Genomic DNA, 23108 nt, shown 5'->3' on the forward strand with positions numbered 1-23108 from the left:
TTTGTCACGTGCGCCGAATACAATAGGTGTAGACTTTACAGTGAAATACTTACTTACAGGCTCTAACCAATAGTGCAAAAAAGGTGTTAGGTAAACAATAGGTAAGTAAAGAAATAAAGCAACAGTAAAAGACAGGCTATATACAGTAGTGAGGCTATAAAAGTAGCGAGGCTACATACAGACACTGGTTAGTCAGGCTGATTGAGGTAGTATGTACATGTAGATATGGTTAAAGTGACTTTGCATATATTATGAACAGAGAGTAGCAGTAGCGAAAAAGAGGGGTTGGCGGGTGGTGGGTGGCGGGACACAATGCAGATAGCCCGGTTAGCAAATGTGCGGGAGCACTGGTTGGTCAGCCCAATTGAGGTAGTATGTACATGAATGTATATTTAAAGTGACTATGCATATATGATAAACAGAGAGTAGCAGCAGCGTAAAAAGAGGGGTTGGGGGGTGGGGGGGGGGGGCACACAATGCAAATAGTCCGAGTAGCCATTTGATTACCTGTTCAGGAGTCTTATGGCTTGGGGGTAAAAACTGTTGAGAAGCCTTTTTGTCCTAGACTTGGCACTCCTGTTGTGTCGTCTGCAAACTTAATGATGGTGTTGGAGTCGTGCCTGGCCATGCAGATGTGGGTGAACAGGGAGCACAGGAGGGGACTGAGCACGCACCCCTGTGGAGCTCCAGTGTTGAGGATCAGCGTGGCAGATATGTTGCTACCTACCCTCACCACCTGGGGCGGCCCGTCAGGAAGTCCAGGATCCAGTTGCAGAGGGAGGTGTTTAGTCCCAGGATCCTTAGCTTAGTGATGAGCTTTGAGGGTACTATGGTGTTGAACGCTGAGCTGTAGTCAATGAATAGCATTCTCACATAAGTGTTCCTTTTGTCCAGGTGGGAAAGGGCAGTGTGGAGTGCAATAGAGATTGCGTCATCTGTGGATCTGTTTGGGCGGTATGAAAATTTGAGTGGGTCTAGGGTTTCTGGGATAATGGTGTTGAGGTGAGCCATTACCAACCTTTCAAAGCACTTCATGGCTACGGACGTGAGTGCTACGGGTCTGTAGTCATTTAGGCAGGTTGCCTTTGTGTTCTTGGGCACAGGGACTATGGTGGTCTGCTTGAAACATGTTGGTATTACACACTCAATCAGGGACATGTTGAAAATGTCAGTGAAGACACCTGCCAGTTGGTCAGCACATGCCCGGAGCACACGTCCTGGTAATCCGTCTGGCCACGCATCCTTCTGTATGTTGACCTGTTTAAAGGTCTTACTCACGTCGGCTACGGAGAGCGTGATCACACAGTCGTCCGGAACAACTGATGCTCTCATGCATGCCTCAGTGTTGCTTGCCTCGAAGCGAGCCTAGAAGTGATTTAGCTCGTCTGGTAGGCTCATGTCACTGGGCAGCTCGCGGCTGTGCTTCCCTTTGTAGTCTGTAATAGTTTGCAAGCCCTGCCACATGAGACGAGCGTCGGAGCCAGTGTAGTATGATTCAATCTTAACCTTGTATTGACCCTTTGCCTGTTTGATGGTTCGTCGCAGGGCATAGCAGGATTTCTTGTAAGCATCCGGGTTAGAGTCCCGCACCTTGAAAGCGGCAGCTCTACCCTTTAGTTCAGTGCGAATGTTGCCTGTAATCCATGGCTTCTGGTTGGGGTATGTTCGTACAGTCACTGTGGGGATGACGTACTCGATGCACTTATTGATAAAGCCAGTGACTGATGTGGTGTACTCCTCAATGCCATCGGAAAAATCCCGGAACATTTTCCAGTGTGATAGCAAAACAGTCCTGTAGTTTAGCATCTGCTTCATCTAAACACTTTTTATAGACCGAGTCACTGGTGCTTCCAGCTTAAATTTTTGCTTGTAAGCAGGAATCAGGAGGATAGAGTTGTGGTCGGATTTACCAAATGGAGGGCGAGGGAGAGCTTTGTACGCATCTTTGTGTGTGGACTATAGGTGATCTAGATTTTTTTTTCTCCCTCCGGTTGCACATTTAACATATTGATAGAAATTTGGTAGAACTGATTTAAGTTTCCCTGTATTAAAGTCTCTGACCACTAGGAGCGCCGCCTCTGGGTGAGTGGTTTCCTGTTTGCTTATTTCCTTATACAGCTGAACGAGTGCGGTCTTAGTGCCAGCATCTGTCTCTGGTGGTAAATAAACAGCCACGAAAAGTATAGCTGAAAACTCTTGAACCCGATCGAACATCTCTGGAGAGACCTGAAAATAGCTGCACCGCGACGCTCCCCATCCAACCTGACAGAGCTTGAGAGGATCTGCAGAGAAGTATGGGAGAAACTCCCCAAATACAGGTGTGCCAAGCTTGAAGCGTCATACCCAAGAAGACTCAAGGCTGTAATCGCTGGCAAAGGGTCTTCAACAAAGTACTGAGTAAAGGGTCTAAATACTTATGTAAATGTCTTATTTCAGTTTAAAAAAAATGTCTAAAACCTCTTTTTGCTTTGTCATTTTGGGATATTGTGTGTAGATTGATGAGGGGAAAAAAACAATTTAATACATTTTAGAATGAGGCTGTAATGTAACAAAATGTGGAAAAAGGGGTCTGAATACTTTCCGAATGCACTGTATCTTTGATCTCTTATTTCACCAAAGTTAAAAACAATCATTCCTGAAATTCTACTTTTTCTTAAATGTATTTGCTGATATCAGAATCCATGGCTTTTTATCATCAGTTTCAGAGACATAAAGATTTGTCTAGGCTGATTTATTGTGGTTTTCCTTTATGAAGAACTGTCCCCTGACTACATATCTAGCCGCAAGCATCATAGTAAAACATGATTTACCACCAGTGTCATTGGGCCATCTCAGCCCATGTATTAATAAGCACATTACTGCTAGCCTATAGAGTAAGGCAATGTTTCGTGTAAGACAGTGAATGACTAGTGACCTCTCTCTGTCTTTCTTATCCATTACTGTCTTCTACAGGTGATCACTCAGACCTGTCATGTAACATCATGAATTTGCTTGCTTATACAACCAGTGCTTAGGGTGGTTGTTATTAAACAAACACAAAATGGCACTCTTTGCATATACATTTTATTGTTTGCAAGTTCATTGAGAATTCTTTAGGCATGTGAGTGTGGAGGTGTATAATTTATAGAATGCATTTCATCGTCGTTATAGGGAATGTTTGTCCAAAGTGAATTTAATTGCTTTGCTGCATAATGTGGAGGAGAGCTTGCCTTAAAAAAATCACAAAACCAATTAGCAATGCTGTATCAACAACTGTCAAAGCCAACACGTTGATTTGGAATGGTCATATCAAGGCTAACAAATGTAAATAAACCTTTAATAATCTCTAAATCCAATTTGATCAAAGCCAAGAGGTGATACAGTATGTAACCAATCCCAGCATTTGTACTGAACACTGCTGAATCTCCAGAGGTTACTGCGGACTGATCAAATCCAGGCTTCATCTACGCCACTAATCCAGGCACACTGCTAACAGAAACAACTGAAAAGCTCATGTAATCTACTGTCAGTCACTATTACTCAGTGTGAATAGAACAGTGCATATTTATACTGGCAATTGCTTAAAAGCAAAATCCTCAGATTTTGCAGATCCTGCCAAATGCCTGTCTTGAATTGGGTCCGGAAAGACTCATCAAAATGATATTTTTGGACAGATCTGGCAGAATCAACAACTCGGCTGAATTTGTACACGGACATCAGACGATACACATGGGATGATGTGCCAGTTGTTTTGCTGTTACTATACAAACAATCAGGATGGGAAACAACCTCTTTGATTGTTAGTATCATTCTGAAAATACCTGATGTAATTTAGGGATCATCATTACTTGTCAGACATTTATTGTAAAATTGTCATTTATTGTCAAATTAGTCGTGCAAACTGAAGAAGAGACTCCCTGAAATCTACACTGGAACCAGTATAACAGTTTACACCAGAAATCATTCCCCAACCGTTTCCAGGTTACACAGGTTACGATGATGAAATACAAATCTACCACAATTAGGAAAGCTGCTCTTCTGGATGTTAAAACAACTACATTAGCAAGATATTTCAGGATGCTGTATTTGACAGACATGAGAGACGAACCTGATAAAGAAAACATTGTTTTCAAGGGCTAGTCAATGTGATTGACTGACAGCTGTGGCCCACAGACTGACAGGGCTGGCCATCAACCTGAGATGGGTTGATTTGGTGCTTTAGAGAAAAACAATTTCCTTGTTTTGACCAAATATGGAGATATTCTTCTAGGTAATTGCTTAGAAATGAGGTTTTACTAAATGCTTACTGCAGCAGGAGATATTGGCACACAAGGGTTATTCTCTTGGTAACAGTCACCATGGTGATAAACACTTATAGAAAGCCTGATAATTGTGAGACAAATCTACAGGACAGCCTCACTCAATCCACTATTATTATCAGCATCAATTATTTTCTGTGATTTCAGTAAAAATAGGAGTTGATTCATGCTAGCGGTAAATCAAAAACATTGATCTCACTACCAACAGTGCAGTTGACCGTAAGGGGGATTGTATATTTACCTAGCTATCTCACACTCACAGGATTAAATTGAGATTTTGTGTCACTGGCCTACACACAATAACCCATAACGTCAAAGTGGAATTATGTTTTTCGAAATTTGTACAAATGTATAAAAAAAAATCTGAAATGTCTTGAGTCAATAAGTATTCAACCCCTTTGTTAGGGCAAAACTAAATGCAGGAGTAAAATGTGCTTAACAAGTCACATAATAAGTTGCATGTGCAATAATAGTGTTTAACATGATTTTTGAATGACTCCCTCATCTCTGTACCCCACACATACAATTATCTGTATGGTCCCTCAGTCGAGCAGTGAATTTAAAACACAGATTCAACCATAAAGACCAGGGAGTATCACTCTTCATATTTTCAAGCATGGTGGTGGCTGCATCATGTTATGGGTGTGCTTGTCATCGGCAAGGACTAGGGAGTTTTTAGGTTAAAAATAAATGAGATGAACTGGGATGAGTTGGACCGCAGAGTGAAGAATCTCAAATATAAAATATATTTTGATTTGTTTAACACTTTTTTAGTTACTACATGATTCCATATCAAAATCAAATGTTATTGGTCATATACACATGTTTATGTGGCAGGTAGCCTATTGGTTAGAGCGCTGGGCCAGTAACCGAAATGTTGCTGGATCAAATCCCTCAGATAACAAGGTAAAAATCTCTCGGTTTGCCCCTGAACAAGGCAGTTAACCCACTGTTCCCCGGTAGGCCGTCATTGTAAATAAGAATTTGTTTTTAGCTGACTTGCCTAGTTAAATAAAGGTTAAATTTAGCAGATGTTATTGCGGGTGTAGCGAAATAAAGCTTCATAAAATAGTATCCGCAAAACACCAGTCTCAACGTCAACAGTGAAGAGGCGACTCCGGGATGCTGGCCTTCTAGGTAGAGTTGCAAAGAAAAAGCCATATCTCAGACTGGCCAATAAAAAGAAAAGATTAAGATGGGCAAAAGAACAGACACTGGACAGAGGAACTCTGCCTAGAAGGCCAGTATTCCGGAGTCGCCTCTTCACTGTTGACGTTTAGACTAGTGTTTTGCGGGTACTATTTAATGAAGCTGCCAGTTGAGGACTCTTCTATTTTATTCAGTTATGTTTAATTGTATTATTCATACTGTCAAACATAAGGACAACTTCTGAAATAGACAACATTTTATTCATATCATGTTTCTTTAGACCTGTCTAAAATAAAGAATGGATTTATTGTGATGGTGTAGGCTATATTACATGGATTTATTAGACTTAGACTCCTAGATCAGCACTCCTACTCTGAGAAGCTTTTTGGATACGAGCCCAGGGCTGTTTGAGCTGAAGGTTATTAAACTCTCACTATGTAGTTGAACAATTTACCAGAACTATACTGTAGCTACCTGGGCTTTTACAACCTGCAATAACCACACTTCCCCATCATTGCATACAGACCAATAAAGCAATATCACCGCCTTTATAAAGGGAAAACCAGCTGTGTGGCAAACACAGATGCCTCTCTCCCAGACGAGCTAAACGCCTTTTACGCTTTCTTCGAGGTAAACAACACCGATCCTCCTACAAGGGCCCCCGGTGCTCAATGGGATGTGTGCTCAGCCCCCTCCTGTACTCCATGTACACTCACGACTGTGTGGCCATGCACGACTCTAACGCCATCATTAAGTTTGCCAGTGACAAGACGGGGGTGGGCCTTATTGCTGACAGTGACAAGACAGCCTACAGAGAGGAGGTTAGAGCCTTGGGAGAGGCGTGCCTGGGGAACAGCACCTCCCTCAACGTCAACAAAACTAAGGAGCTGATCATGAACTCCAGGAAATGGGGTAGGAGCACACCCCCATCTGCATCGACGGGGCTGCAGTGGACATCACAGAGGAACTGACATGGACCAATCACACCGACACCGTGGTGAAAAAGGCACCACAGCGCCTCTTCAACCTCAGCAGACTGAAGAAATTTGGCATGTGCCCTCAGATCCTCAAGAAGTTATACAGGTGCACCATCGAGAGGATCTTGACCGGCTGCATCACCGCCTGGTATGGCAACTGCACAGGCCTCGACCACAAAGCTCTACAGATGGTGGTGCGGACAGCCCAATACATTACTGGGGGCGAGCTCTCTTCCCTCCAGGACATTTACACTAGACGGTGTCTGAGGAAGTCCAGGGAGATCGTCAAGGACTCCAATCACCCAAACCATGGAATGTTCACTCTGTTACCATCTGGCAAACGGTATCGGAGGATCGTGTCTCGGACCAACAGGCACTGAGACAGTTTCTACCATCAGGCTATCAGACTGTTGGACAGCTAGACCCTAGCTGTATAACTGCTCAGACCTGCACCATCAAGACTATCTGCACCACCGAGACTATCTGCACCACCAAGACTATCTGCACCACCGAGACTATCTGCACCATCAAGACTATCTGCACCACCGAGACTATCTGCACCACCAAGACTATCTGCACCACCGAGACTATCTGCACCACCAAGACTATCTGCACCACCAAGACTATCTGCACCACCGAGACTGTTTACACTGACTCTCCACATATCCAACCCTTACACACAAGCACAGACACATACAACCACAAACAGCTTTGTTTTGGTGAAATTTCAGGACTTTTTGGAATGTAAATATGTTTGACCATTAAAAATCCTATTTTCCCTAAGCCCTAACCTTACCCCCCAAATCCCTAAACCTAACCCTAACCCTTACCTTAACCCCAAAACCCTAAACCTAACCCTTAAGCTTAAAATAGCATTTGAACAAATTCAGGACCTGAAAAAAGTCCTGACTTTTCAAAACAGTTCTTGTTTTCCTACCTTTTCAGGACATTGGGTTTCTGATAATGTAGGAAAACACACACACACCCACACAGTCAACGCTACTGTTCTATTATATACTTTACATTTGTAACAGAGTTATACTTGATCATAGCACATTCATGATTTATATTGTATATCCTGTTATGTACATATCAGTTTTACTACTATGCATACTACTTTCCTCTATTACTTGTTATTTTCCATTTTCCATTTGGATTATTATTGATATCGATATTGTATCGCAATGTTCAGGGAGCTAGCACGTAAGCATTTCACTGCACCTTGGGCCTGCTGTAAACTACGTACGTGATTAATAAAATTGGATTTGATTTGATTTCATTCAAGTCTGCCTTGAGATAACAGCTAACACAATGCTCTACTACCGTAAAAGGATTCCATCTTCTTGACAGAAGAAGCATACTAGAGCCATCACTGCTGCATCCAAGATAAATGCATGGATGCAATACAGTTGAAGTCGGAAGTTTACATACACTTAGGTTGGAGTCATTAAAACTCCTTTTTCAACCACTCCACAAATTTCTTGTTAACAAACTTTAGTTTAAGAAAGTTGGTTAGGACATCTACTTTGTGCATGACACAAGTCATTTTTCCAACAATTGTTTACAGACAGATTATTTCACTTATAATTCACTGTATCACAATTCCAGTGGGTCAGAAGTTTACATACACTAAGTTGACTGTGCATTTAAACAGCTTGGAAAATTCCAGAAAATTATGTCATGGCTTTAGAAGCTTCTGATGGGCTAATTGACATGATTTGAGTCAATTGGAGGTATACCTGTGGATGTATTTCAAGGCCTACCTTCAAACTCAGTGCCTCTTTGCTTGACATCATGGGAAAATCAAAAGAAATCAGCCAAGACCTCAGAAAGAAATTGTAGATCTCCACAAGTCTGGTTCATTCTTGGGAGCAGTTTCCAAATGCCTGAAGGTACCACGTTCATCTGTACAAACAATAGTACGCAAGTATAAACACCATGGGACCACGCAGCCGTCATACCGCTCAGGAAGGAGACGCGTTCTGTCTCCTAGAGATGAACGTACTTTGGTGCGAAAAGTGCAAATCAATCCCAGAACAACAGCAAAGGACCTTGTGAAGATGCTGGAGAAAACGGGTACAAAAGTATCTACATCCACAGTAAAACGAGTCCTATATCAACATAACCTGAAAGACCGCTCTGCAAGGAAGAAGCCACCGCTCCAAAACCACCATAAAAAAGCCAGACTACGGTTTGCAACTGCACATGGGGACAAAGATCGTACTTTTTGGAGAAATGTCCTATGGTCTGATGAAACAAAAATAGAACTGTTTGGCCATAATGGCCATCGTTATGTTTGGAGGAAAAGGGGGAGGCTTGCAAGTCAAAGAACACCATCCCAACCGTGAAATACGTGGGTGGCAGCATCATGTTGTGGGGGTGCTTTGCTGCAGGAGGGACTGGTGCACTTCACAAAATAGATGGCATCATGAGGTAGGAAAATTATGTGGATATATTGAAAGAACATCTCAAGACATCAGTCAGGAAGTTAAAGCTTGGTCGCAAATGGGTCTTCCAAGTGGACAATGACCCCAAGCATACTTACAAGCAAAGTTGTGGCAAAATGGCTTAAGGACAACAAAGTCAAGGTATTGGAGTGGCCATCACAAAGCCCTGACCTCAATCCTATAGAACATTTGTGGGCAGAACTGAAAAAGTGTGTGCGAGCAGGGAGGCCTACAAACCTGACTCAGTTACACCAGCTCTGTCAGGAGGAATTCACAAAAATTCACAAAACTTATTGTGGGAAGTTGTGGAAGGCTACCCGAAATGTTTGGACCAAGTTAAACAATTTAAAGGCAATGCTACCAAATACTAATTGAGTGTATGTAAACTTCTGACCCACTGGGAATGTGATGAAAGAAATAAAAGCTGAAATAACTAAATCATTCTCTCTACAATTATTCTGACATTTCACATTCTTAAAATAAAGTGGTGATCCTAACTGACCTAAGACAGTGAATTTTTACTCAAATTAAATGTCAGGAATTGTTAAAAACTGAGTTTTAATGTATTTGGCTAAGGTGTATGTAAACTTCCGACTTCAACTGTATGTTTGATCTGAAATGTCTATATCTAAGTGATATACAGCGGCCATTTTGCACCAGGACACCCATCATCCTATGTATGAACTATTTTGGTGGCAAGGTGACGAGTCAATACAACCAATGGAACATGGCCAGACTGGGAATTCCACAAGGAAATCAGGGTCAGTATACAAATGTGTACTCTCTGAATCTTCAAATCCAATTTTATTGGTCACATACATACATACACGTATGTAAACATACGTGTTTAGCAGGTGTTATTGCGGGTGTAGCGAAATGCTTGTGCTTCTAGCTCCGACAGTGCAGTAATATCTGACAATTACACAACATATACCCAATATACATAAATCTAGTAAAAGAATGGAATTAAGAATATGAAAATGTATGGATGAGCAAAGTCCGAGGAGACACAGAATAAGATACAGTAGAATAGTATAGGATACAGTATATACATATTGACCATAAAGGTTGAGAGCAAAACATTTGTAAATTAATGAAAGCGTAACAAGAAAAACTTCCCAAAAGGATTAATTCAAGGCAGAAAAGAGTTGGAGCATTCAACAAAAAAGGCAAAAAATTATTTTCTCACTTTAATCCATTGGTCAGGTTGAGTAAATCACCTGTAGTCATCCTGAACAAAGGATTAAATGGAGCAAATGAGTGCTCTAATTTAACACAACTTTCTGCCTCAAATTAGTCCTTTTGGAAGTTTTTCTTGGTAAGCCCCTTAGATGGATTTTGGTCATTGTTGTCGAGCACCCCTCCCACTTTTCTTTGTTTGCTGTAGCGTGGAGGCCTACCTGAACTCTCATTTGGAAAGTAAATGCAGTCACTCTCAGACTTCTTTTTCACTAATTGGTCTTTTGACCAATTAGGTCAGCTCTGAAAAAGATCTGATGTGAGAAGATCTAATGTTATTGGTCAAAATGCCAATTAGTGGGACAAAGTTTAGCATTGGTCTGCCTGTGTAAACACAGCAAGAGAGACTGAAGGGGTGTGTGGCTGCTAGAGCCTGACACAATCCTCTAAAATATCCCTGAAAAAAAACAGCTCAGTACATCCCTGCCAACAGATCAGCACCATTGGGACATGTTTCTGCATTTGGCATTCCTGGATTACAATCTTAGGGTTTATGTGAAAGTTAAGAACATTCACAACACCGCAAAAAAAATAAGTCCAAAGTACTTGGGAAGTGAAGATATTCCAGCTCTTTCCAGGCACATGCAATATCTGTTAATCTAATTAACATTCTTACCAATTTTACCTCACAGCTTGAACAAAGACTAACGACACACTTCACCTGAATAGAACACTAGAGACATGGTTAGAAGGAACAAAAATAATTCATCTCCAGCATTCTGTGCATCGGCGTCTGCTTTTGAATCCTTCACTATTTGCTATGTGAATAAAACCATTGAATGAACCAAGGATTATTAATGTGTGAAGCAAGGTGAGAGCTGAGTGCAGCAGAGGGCATGGTCTGTGTGAACCAAGGCTAAACCTGCTTTTCAGCCACAGGAACTCCATTCTCTCTCTGCATTATGACTACACTTGTTACACAAGGCTTGGTTTTTGACGTGTAATGTGCTTATGCCTTTTTCCTTCAGATTACTAAACACACACTATGAATCCACACTTTGTTCTGATGCTGAAAGCAGCTTTAGAATGAAAACACAGACTAAAGCTGCTAAAGCCGCTGAAAAAAGGAAATGTTTGTCTATAATGATATCCATAAAAAAACACTGAAAACAATGGATTTGACCATCCTATGTAAGCATTATAACCTAACTATCAAAGTGTTATTCAACATCCTACCTCATGGAAGGACGACCAGGACCCTGTATGGGACGTTGAGTTCAACCCCCGACCCTCAGTCAAGCCAGGTGCTCATTTGATCTGCCACAGTATAATACAAATAGGCTAGATAAAGACACAGAGCTGACAGTGAATCTCTCTGTACTGTATCTCTGAAATAATTTACTACAGTGAAGAGTGAACATTTGAACCTAGAACCTAACAGCCCGGCTATAGTACTCTCTCTAACCCACTGCCCTGAATAATCATGGGATTAGCAGCCAATGTGAGGACTATAGTCAGCATTGATGCGTTGTATGACTGCTAGGGAGCAAAACAGTTGCAAGCAGAAATAGCTCTTGTGATTGAAAACATCACATCTCATTTGACTAATAAATGTATATTATTGATGTGTAATGAATATAGAAACGTCACAAAAATCACATGGCTGCACTAGTGCACGTGGAACTGTATCCAAATGAACAGTGCTGACCACTTTAATGCAAAAAGTATCTTACTCAAAATCCGGAATTACTTTCCAACAGCTTCTATTCTAGTTGCAGTAATTTGATTCTGAGCGGAAAAAAGAGACATCTGCTTTGTGTCTCAGACACTTTTTAATAGACAGACATTAATACTGTTTGTTTTCTGCCTACTAAATGAATCTGAGGAGTAACCTCTACATCTGTGAATACAGCCGCAGAGTTACCAGCTAAACATGAAATGTTCTTTTCCACAACTGAATAAAATAGAAACACATGGATGGTAGACTTGTAACACTTTGCATGGAAACAAAGTCATAATCATTATATGTGAAAAACCCACAAACAAAAAAATGGAACAATAACAAGAGGCTAAGTCACACCCTGTAGAGGAGCATGTAAAACCAGCAACTGCTCTCTGTCTCGCTCTCTCTCTCTGTCTCTTTCTCTCTCTCTCTCTCCCTCTCTCTCTCCGTTTCTGTCTGTCTCTGTCTCTCTGTCTCTTTTTCTCTCTCTCTCTCGTTCTCTCTCTCACTCTCTCTCTCTCCCTCTCTCTCTCTCTCTCTCTCTCTCTCTCTCTGTCTCTCTCTCTGTCTCTCTCGCTGTCTCTCTTGCTCTCTCTCCCTCTCTCTCTCTGTCTCTCTCTCTCTGTCTCTCTCGCTGTCTCTCTCTCGCTGTCTCTCTGGCTGTCTCTCTCTCTCTCTTTCTCTCTCTCTCTCTGTTTCTGCCTATGTATCTGACTCTCTGTCTCTCTCTCTGTCTCTCTCTCTCTGACATTCCAGGATAGAGTCACGTCCATTTTCTTTTTCCCCTCTGTGTAACTAGTACTGTTGAAGTCATGTAGATGCGTGCTGCTGGTGGCGCGGGGCTGAGTGGCGTAAGTGCCTTCCTCACACATGAGCCTCTGACTCTGTCAGAAAAGCCCAACCAAATTGAGTAAGGAAAAATCAGGGTATAGGAGCAAATCTAAATATCCCTATTGATGTCCCATCCTTCACTTGAAGATAACGTCCTCTGCTTCCTGGTTTTCCACATGAACATGTGTATTCTTTACCCTATTGTATACAGTACCAGTCAAAAGTTTGGACATACCTACTCATTAAAGGGTTTGTCTTCATTTTTACTATTTTCTACATTGTATAATAATAGTGAAAACATCAAAACTATGAAATAACACATATGGAATCATGTAGTAACAAAAAAAGCATTAAACAAATCAAAATATGTTCTATATTTTACATTCTTCAAAGTACCCACCCTTTGCCTTCATGACAGCTTTGCACACTCTTGGCATTCTCTCAACCAGATTCATGAGGTAGTCACCTGGAATGCATTTCAATTAACAGGTGTGCCTTGTTAAAAGTTCATTTGTGGAATTTCTTTCCTTCTTAATGCGTTTAAGCCAGTTGTGTTGTGACATGGTAGGGGTGGTATACAGAAGATAGCCCTATTTGGAAAAAGACCAAGTTCACATTACGTCAAGAACAACTCAAATAAGCAAAAAGAAACGACAGTCCATCATTACTTTAAGACATGAAGGTCAACCAATCCGGAAAATTTCAAGAACTTTGAACGTTTCTTCAAGTGCAGTCGCAAAAACCATCAAGCGCTATGATGAAACTGGCTCTCATAAGGCCCGCCACAGGAAAGGAAGACCCAGAGTTACCTCTGCTGCAGAGGATAAATTCATTAGAGTTACCAGCCTGCAGCCCAAATAAATGCTCCACAGAGTTCAAGTAACAGACACATCTCAACATCAACTATTCAGAGGAGACTGCGTGAATCAGGCCTTCATGGTCGAATTGCTGCAAAGAAACCACTACTAAATGACACCAATAAGAAGAAGAGACTTGCTTTGGCCAAGAAACATGAGCAATGAACATTAGACTGGTGGAAATCTGTCCTTTGGTCTGATGAATCTAAATTTGAAATGTTTGGTTCTAACTGACGAGTCTTCGCGAGACGCAGAGTAGGTAAACGGATGATCTCCACATGTGTGGTTCCCACCGTTAAGCATGGAGGAGGAGGTGTGATGGTATGGGGGTGCTTTGCTGGTAACACTGTCAGTGATTTATTTAGAATTCAAGGCACACCTAACCAGCATGGCTACCACAGCATTCTGCAGCAATACGCCATCCCATCTGGTTTACGTATAGTGGGACTATCATTTGTTTTTCAACAGGACAATGACCCAACACACCGTCAGGCTGTGTAAGGTCTCTTTGACCAAGAAGGGAGTAATGGAGTGCTGCATCAGATGACCTGGCCTCCTAGTGGTTAGAGCGTTGGGCCAGTAACCGAAAGGTTGCTGGATCGAATCCCTGAGCTGACAAGGTAAAATAAACCTGTCGTTCTGCCCCTGAACAAGGCAGTTAACCCACTGTTCCCTGGTAGGCCGTCACTGTAAATAAGAACTTGTTCTTAACTGACTTGCCTAGTTAAATACAGGTTAAATTAAATGTAAAAATCACCCAACCTCAACCCAAATGAGATGGTTTGGGATGAGTTGGACTGCAGAGTGAAGGAAAAGCAGCCAACAAGTGCTCAGCATATGTGGGAACTCCTGTTAGAAAAGCATTCTAGGTGAAGCTGGTTGAGAGAATGCCAAGAGTATGCAAATCTGTCATCAAGGCAAAGGGTGGCTACTTTGAAGAATCTCAAATATAAAATATATTTCAATTTGTTTAACACTTTTTTGGTTATTACATGATTTCATATGTGTTATTTCATAGTTTTGATGTCTTCACTATTATTCTATAATGTAGAAATAGTAAAAATAAAGAAAAACCCTTGAATGAGTAGGTGTGTCCAAACATTTGACTGGTACTGTATGTACTGCTTCAAGGCTTTCCTAATGTTTTCTTCCTTCCCTCATTCAGAGCAGAACTAAATGTGTTATGTGTACTGAAATATGAGAGGAAAAGATGAGGCTGTTTGTCTATAAAAACACCTCATAACAGCGTTGAACCACGGATAACTAAGAATTTTTTTAAAATAACACACAGACATTCAACACATTTAATATTCAACATCTCGAAATCTGATCTAAATATTAATTATTTGATTACCCTGATGGGAGTTGGAGAATAACCAGATTTTCCCTCCAAACCACAAACGTTTTTGGCAATGTCTAATCTTAGATGTTTAAAAATATATTTTAAGTAAGATTAGACAACAGAGATTCCGCATAACCCACCTACCTGAGAGAAGATGATGCACCAGTACCTGAGAGAGAATTATCTTAATTCAGGGCTAGTTGATAAAAGGGAGGACATGGGTGGGTGGTCCAGTATCAGTTCCTTACCTGAGCGCGATGGAGGTCCCGTTGACAGATCCAGAGTAGTGTCTGGTGGGGCCATAGCTCCCCTGGCGTACGTATCTCTCATCACCACAACACAGTATCATGAGGAAGGCCCGTCTGAAGGCCCGGTTCAGGAAGGCGTAGAGAAAGGGGTTAAGGCCAGAGTTAATATAGCCAAGCCACAGCCAGGCGGTCCACATCTGCCAGGGCACACTGTAGTGGATGAAGGGGTCCACCACGTTGGTGATGAAGAAGGGGGCCCAGCAGAGACAGAAGCAGCCCATGATGACAGCCAGGGTCTTGGCAGCCTTGGTCTCTATGCGCATGCGGCTGGAGCCCTGCTGCTCGGAGCTGAGGTAGTGCTGGGGGGGCGCCGAGTAGGGGGCGGAGCCTGCCCGCTGCAGCGTGCCAATCTGCCGCACGTGGCCCATGGCGGTGACGTAGATGCGCTGGTAGGCCAGGACCATGAGGCTCAGGGGAACGTAGAAGGCCACGGTGGAGCAGATGAGAGCATACGGACGGTTCACCACGAATACACAGTTGGTCTCGTTGCTGTTGCCGCTAAACTTCCTCTGCTCTATCTGAAGGCAGCATGCAGAGAGAGAACAATCCATTAACAAGCCGATCCACATACAGGAAGAGGCATGCACGTTCTGTAGTATCCACATCCACATATGCAATAGTTACACACATGTTTCTCATTCAACCAACAGTATATAAATAGAGAGAGTGCAACGACTGACTGCCTAATGCCCATTTCCTGACTCTCTTACAACAAACTTCGAACAGGTAGACGTTGACATATTATTTGTGTTCATAAACTGGTAGCTGTGGATTGTGCTCAGCACTGTTTAGATCTCAGAGTAAGAGCCTGTATGCCTGGTGTTTATGTCTGTCTATGTAAATGGTATTAGTAGCTTTAGTCTTACGATTATTGAGTGCACTAAGAAGGCACTTATATGGGTAATTTGACATTTGAAAACAAACATCAGTGCCTCCATTTGACAGAGGGAAGTTTTTTCAGGTGTCAAAGGTGAAACAATGAGTCATAGAAGTAGAAAAGGGCTTGTGTAAGTTTGCTCTCCCCAAAGAGCATGATGCTTGAACTGACTACTACATCCCCATCCAATGAATTTGAAATATGTTATGCTTGTTGGTTTAACCATGTGTCCTTCACTTAACATGTGTCCTGTTCACATTTTCAAGGATCAACAAAATGATTTAGTTGAAAACATTCAGCATAAAAAGGATTTAGATGTAATGAATAAGACTAAAGAGCAAGCCTCTGTCTGTAGTAGAACCATCAGACAGACAGGCTGAACACAGCTGCTTATAGACTTACAATGTCCTCTATGCCAATGGCGTGCCAACTTTGCATGATGGGAAGGAAGGAGATGAAGGAGGGGATGACCCAGCATCCTCCCAGCATCAGGGCCACTCTCAAGGGCGTCATTTTATTCCTGTACACCAGCGGTTGGCAGCAGATTGCATAGTACCTATCAATAGAATATAACAACATTATAACAACATTATAACAACATCCACATCATAGATTCAACTGAGGTAAAAAACATCATCTATTGATGGTGTTTTTCTGAATTCTATCTACAGGCCACAAATATCTACCTAATATTGCCAATGGTGACTCATTCCTAATTCTGTATTCTTTAAAATAATCTCATGATTTGCATAACCAAATAATAAACAAAATTGACATCCTCTATTGAATTCACCATGTATGGTGGCTTTAGCCCTTAATACATATTTTGGTATGTACATATTAGGTAGATATTTGTGGACAATAGTGTCCAAAATATTAGGAACACCTTCCAAATATTGAGTTGCACCCACTTTTGTCCTCAGAACAGTATCAATTCGTAGGGGCATGGACTCTACAAGGTGTCGAAAGTGTTCCACAGGGATGCTGGCCCATGTTGACTCCAACGCTTCCACAGTTGTGTCAAGTTTGCTGGATGTCCTTTGGGTGGTGGACCATTTTTGATACACATAGGAAACTGTTGAGCATGAAAAGCGTTGCGGTTCTTGACACACTCAATCCGGTGCGGCTTGCACCTACTACCATATCCTGTTCAAAGGTACTTAAAATCTTTTGTCTTGCCCATTCACCCTCTGAATGGCACACATACACAATCCATGTCTCAATTCTCTCAAGGCTTATAAATAATTTATTTTACCTGTCTCCTCCCCTTCATCTACGCTGATTGAAGTGGATTTAATAAGTGACATCAATAAGGGATCAAAGCTTTCACCTGGATTCACCTGGTCAGTCTGTCATGGAAAGAGCAGGTGTTCCTAATGTTGTGTACACTCAGTGTAGGTGGATAAGAAAGACAAGCAGTGACTCATCACTTCATACGCTACTTTAAAAAAAATATGTATAATTCCAACGACCAATCAGGCCTCTTGTCATGACTCATGTCTCATATTTCCACCCAGGGAAGCTAAAATAATGATTGGTCCTGTGGAGAAGCAGAAATCATATTTGTGTTTGGAGCGAGGAGCTGAGCTAGCAGGTGACTCACTACAGTGGCTTTTCACTGTATGGTGCAGGACAAGACAACATAGCTGCTCATCTGTCAGCCATGACAGGCTGCCATATGCCATGGACAAAGGACAAAGAGGTGCTAGAGGGCCATCCAAGGCACATGCTAATTCTAATACAGCTGGGTGCTAACAGAGGCGTAGGGCTATTAGGCTGAACGGATGCATCAAGGTGAATGGGATAGGCGCGTGGAAAAAGTTTGCAATAGCTGGCTGACATATTTACAAATGTTCACATGAGTAAAGGGATGTTTTTCACTATGTTCATTGCTCACCTGTCCAGTGCTATGCAGCACAGGTGTAGGATAGATGCAGTGGTCAGCAGCACGTCCAGTGAGGTCCGAACTAGACAGAATATCTCTCCGTACCTCCACTGACTTGTGGTCAACTCAATGGCTGCAAACGGCATGACAACCACAGCAACCAGGAGGTCTGCAAACGCCAAAGACACTATGAAGTAATTGGTCTTCTTTTTCCTAGAGGGAGACGAGGAACAAAAGCATTTTGATTTATTTCCAGAAAGGCTCATGAGTTGAATGCAAAGATAATTATATTTTTGTTATCTGTTAGAATTGTCAACTGATCTGCACAAGACAGAACAAACCTTTTTTCTCTCCAATTACCCTTTAATTCCATATCGCTAAACATGAAACATGACAGAAAGGATGCCAGTGCCGGATGTAAGAACAGTTACTTAGTTTGTCGCCAAATAGCTAGGAAGTGGCCTGTTCATCAGTCTGTCCATCACACGTCCTACTTCAATTGAATTCTGATCAATCATTTTTTGGTACATCATTTCATATACAGTACCAGTCAAAAGTTTGGACACACCTAATCATTCAAGGGTTTATTTTGACTATTTTCTATATTGTAGAATAATAGTGAAGATATCAAAACTATGAAATAACACATATGGAATCATGTAGTAACCAAAGAAGTGTTAAACAAAACACAACATATTTTTTATTTTAGATTCTTCAAAGTAGCCACCCTTCGACAGCTTAGCACACGCTTGGCATTCTCTCAACCAGCTTCATGAGGTAGTCACCTGGAATGCTTTTCCAACAGTCTTGAAGAAGTTCCCACATATGCTGAGCACTTGTTGGCTGCTTTTCCTTCACTCTGCTGTCCAACTCATCCCAAACCACCTCCATTGGGTTGAGGTCGAGTGATTGTGGAGGCCAGGTCATCTGATGCAGCACTCCGTCACTCTCCTTCTTGGTCAAATAGCCCTTCCACAGCCTGTAAGTGTGCTTTGGGTCATTGCTTGTATTTCTTGGCCCAAGCAAGTCTCTTCTTCTTATTGGTGTCCTTTAGTGGTGGTTTATTTGCAGCAATTCAACCACTACTAAAGGACATCAATAAGAAGAAGAGACTTGCTTGGGCCAAGAAATACAAGCAATGACCCAAAACACACCTACAGGCTGTGTAAGGGCTATTTGACCAAGAAGGAGAGTGACGGAGTGCTGCATCAGATGACCTGGCCTCCACAATCACCCGACCTCAACCCAACACAGTCTCCTCTGAACAGTTAATGTTAAGATGTGTCTGTTACTTGAACTCTGTGAAGCATTTATTTGGGCTGCAATCTGAGGTGCAGTTAATTGACAATTTCTGAGGCTGGTAACTCTAATGAACTTATCCTTTGCAGCAAAAGTAACTCTGGGTCTTCCTTTTCTGTGGCAGTCTTCATGAGAGACAGTTTCATCATAACACTTGATGGATTTTGCGACTGCACTTGAAGAAAGTTCTTGAAATTTCCGTATTGACTGACCTTCATGTCCTCTAAAGTAATGATGGACTGTCGTTTCCCTTTGCTTATTTCAGTTGTTCTTGCCATAATATGGACTTGGTCTTTTACCAAATAGGGATATCTTCTGTTTACCACCCTACCCTGTCACAACACAACTGATTGGCTCAAACGCATTAAGATTAAATAAATGATGATGAACTTCACAGGGTGGTGAAAGTGCAAGGTGATGAGCTTGATGCTCCTTTCCAATAAATATTGAGGGTCTTATTCTAGTGACATGATGATCGATGCTTGGCTGCCGTTTGACAAATAAAAATAATCATATTATTTTATCCATAATAATCTCAGCATGTAAACTATACGTGCGCTCTAGCCAACAGCATTCAATCTGTACCCTGTGCGCTGTTGGCTAGAGCACACGTGCCAAACCCAGAGTGGGCACACTCACTATATAAAGCAACATTTTTCATGAGAAAACCATCAGTAAAGTTGAAAATGCCATTTAACTTGTAGTTTTTATCCGGTACATGGGAATTTAACAGTATTTTTATGTGCACTACATCATCACGCACAGCCTTTTTGGGCTCCCAAGTGGCGCAGCAGTCTAAGGCACTGCATCTCAGTGCTAGAAGCATCACTACAGACCCTGGTTCGATCCTGGGCTGTATCACAACCGGCCATGATTGGGAGTCCCATAGGGCGGCGCACAATTGGTCCAGCGTCGTCCGGGTTAAGGTTCGACCGGGGTAGGCCGTCATTGTAAATAAGAATTTGTTCTTAACTGACTTGCCTAGTTAAATAAAGGTTAAATAAAATTAAAATAAACTGTATCTGCAATAAGTCAATTTGATGGAAACACATCTCTGGTGAGAAAATGTGCATATGTTTTTATCCTGATTTTAGAATATTTGCATGAAACTCTATTGTCAATTGGATGGAAACCTAGCTTCTGTGGTAAAAACCACACTCTAAAGAGGTCACATTTTTTCCTCTGACCACTTTTATTTGACAGAATGGGACATACATGTAAACAGGAAGTGTGCTTACCGTAGTTGTCTGTCCTTGCAGAGCGCCACCATCACCAGCAGGTTCCCCAGAACAGTCATGATGATGATGATGGTGAGGAAGAGGGTGAGAATGATCCTCTCCAGCGAGTTCAGCACTTGCTCCGTGTTTGCCACTTCATCGACTGAACTACACAATCAAACAATGATGGTTATTGAGTTCATCATCATCACATCATTTCAAATGTGACTAATGAATACAGTAATGCATTAGATGCAAGCACAACTCAATCATAACACATGTATAAATGAAGACCTTTCATAAAAAATATATAATTTTCTGAGTGGCCTTTAGATGTTTAATGTTGATCATAACATGTTCCACTGTGTGTTCTTACTGTTCAGGTGGGTGTGATTCTGTGGCCATCACTGTTCATCTGCATGGAGTTCGCTAGAGGAGAGTCCTCCACACAAAATGCTGTGGCCCTGAGGACAAACACATCCAGTCCCATTCATCACAGCTCCAATACTAACACTGTGAATTATTCAAGTCTACAGCTCTAATCTTGTATGATGGTAATGTTACCCACTCTAAACCTGTCTCCTACGTATGTAACAATGGCTGTTTAGAGGACTTCTTTATCAGTCGTGAATATTATTAACTCAGAAGTCCAGGAAAGTGGTGTTGTCTTATAGCAAACAGTTATAAGTTCCTGTCATAACCCACCATATCTAAAGTGTGTGAGGTTTACCTCGTGTTACAGTATCATGGTCCCTATGTCAACATAGTTGAGAATCCCCGTCTATGGTCAACGTTTGGCCAACGTTTTTCTTACCACAAGTAAACTTCCTTGAAGCAGACTTGAGATAAGACAGCTACAATAGATAACCAGTACAGTCTGAGAAGGGCTTGAATCCAGGGTCTGGATCCCTCAGACTTTAACAAAACAATAGTGAAAGAGCAAACAGAGGGCAGTGGTTGCATGTATCTGCACAGCGTGCTTATGACCCACAAATCTCTCCTCCACACAAAGCTTAGGGGCATGACAACACACACAGACACACAAGCACACGTGCGCACTGTGCACCCACACACACACCTTACAGAACAAACACAACCCACACAGCCAGTGGAATGAGACAATATTTGCCATATCTGTATGTCAACGTCATAAAAGAGAGCAGAGAAAGTTCAGACAATGGCACTATTTTCTTTGACCCAGTATTTCCCTAGATTTTCCGATCATAAAAGTGTCATCTGTAAGGGAGTTGAGTTGAACAGGAAGATTTCCTTACACAACATGAGGAAGGGAGAAGAGTTTTGGCACATTATTATTAACATGGAGTCCTCTGTGGCCAAATCACACCTCAGCCTCCGGAGAGGGAGCAGTGGGTCCAAATCACACAGGAGTGCTCTGCCTGGAGCCCCTGCTGGATAAATACATGCGGAGAGTGAGAGTGAGGTGGGAGTATGCTGAGATCCAAGTGGGTAAATACATGAGTGTATGCAATTCTAAAAGACTCCTCATTCCAATGGAGATCACACTCTTAAGCACAGCTCTTCAAAACAAAGGCATGCCTCCCATATTGGATTTCTCCATAATCTGCCAGGCTTCAGTACTCCATGAATTTTGCAGCCTCAGAGGGGGATGACAGTCCGACAGCTTCTGATGGAATGATGGACCATTCCAGAGCAATTACATCATCACATATTACATTTATAAGCATGTAATCACATTGGAATGACTGTCATTATATAGCATTCCAAGAGTTGTATAAAAACATTTTAGGTAAATAAATATACAATCATTTGACACTGTCTTCACAAATCACAGTTTGAGATCCAGTTATCCTTCATCCTAAACTGGAACATAAAGTACACATTTTACAAAGAGAAGACGCATTCCAGGAACATAAACACTTGACTTGGCGATGGCATCACAGTCTATTTCACAATGCTCACATTGAGTCCTCGAAACACTCTCTCTGGGAATTTTATTCATGTAAGGCTTTTCTTTCGTGTTCAAATACTTCAGAGAAGTATATTAACTTCTCATTCCAAGGCTTTGAGGCAAAGAAACACAGTCATGTTCGAGCATAAAAACAGTCTGAAGCCCTTGAAATGAATAGCTTGTCGGAGAGTCAAGTCCTCAGCAATGCACTACAATAGTTTAGAACAGGAATGTCAAGCAGAATGTATCCAAAGCACTGCAATCCTGTGAAATAACTGCCATACTTGCAATTACAAGAACCAAGATATTTGCAGATGATCATGCCATGAATACAAATAAAACTTACTGTAAAAGCCTTGAATGAATCCCAATTCATTTACCAGTGCCTCCATATAAATAATTAGCAAGTAGATACTCCAAAACAACTTCACACATAATTTCACAAATCTTGCTTTAAGAGGTCTGGCATGCTGTGGATTTACATGCGAGGAGGAGGAGGGTCAAATCTGGCCACTGGTGGCTTGGACTCCTCCATGACACCACTGTAGTGCTCTCGCTGCTCAATGGGTGAGGTTCCTCCTATCATATCCACAACCAATACATTCCAGAAAACACAAACAGACATTTTATTGAAAAGCACGTTGCTTATCTTTGAAAATTGTAATATACACTGAGTATACCAAACACTAGGAACACCTTCCGAATAATGAGTTGCCCCCCTCCAGTAAGCCTCAATTCTTCAGGGCATGGATCTACAAGGTGCCAAAAGCGTTCCACAGGGATGCTGGC

At 41.8% G+C, this 23108-nt stretch overlaps 1 protein-coding gene across 1 annotated transcript in view; it reads right to left on the reverse strand.

Moving 5' to 3' along the window:
• The window catches only part of LOC115149262 (5-hydroxytryptamine receptor 4), a 44731-nt gene that overhangs the window by 13239 nt on the left and 8384 nt on the right, over window positions 1-23108 (reverse strand). Inside the window, exons 2-6 of the mRNA XM_029691954.1 lie at window positions 20766-20853; window positions 20411-20557; window positions 17886-18086; window positions 16391-16544; window positions 15052-15629 (exon numbers count right to left, since the gene is read on the reverse strand). Coding sequence (XP_029547814.1) covers window positions 15052-15629; window positions 16391-16544; window positions 17886-18086; window positions 20411-20557; window positions 20766-20794 — 1109 coding nt within the window. The 5' untranslated portion in view covers window positions 20795-20853. The remainder of the gene's footprint in view (window positions 1-15051; window positions 15630-16390; window positions 16545-17885; window positions 18087-20410; window positions 20558-20765; window positions 20854-23108) is intronic.

Source organism: Salmo trutta, chromosome 15 (assembly GCF_901001165.1).
Source record: "Salmo trutta chromosome 15, fSalTru1.1, whole genome shotgun sequence".
In the NCBI taxonomy this organism is placed as follows: Eukaryota; Metazoa; Chordata; class Actinopteri; order Salmoniformes; family Salmonidae; genus Salmo; species Salmo trutta.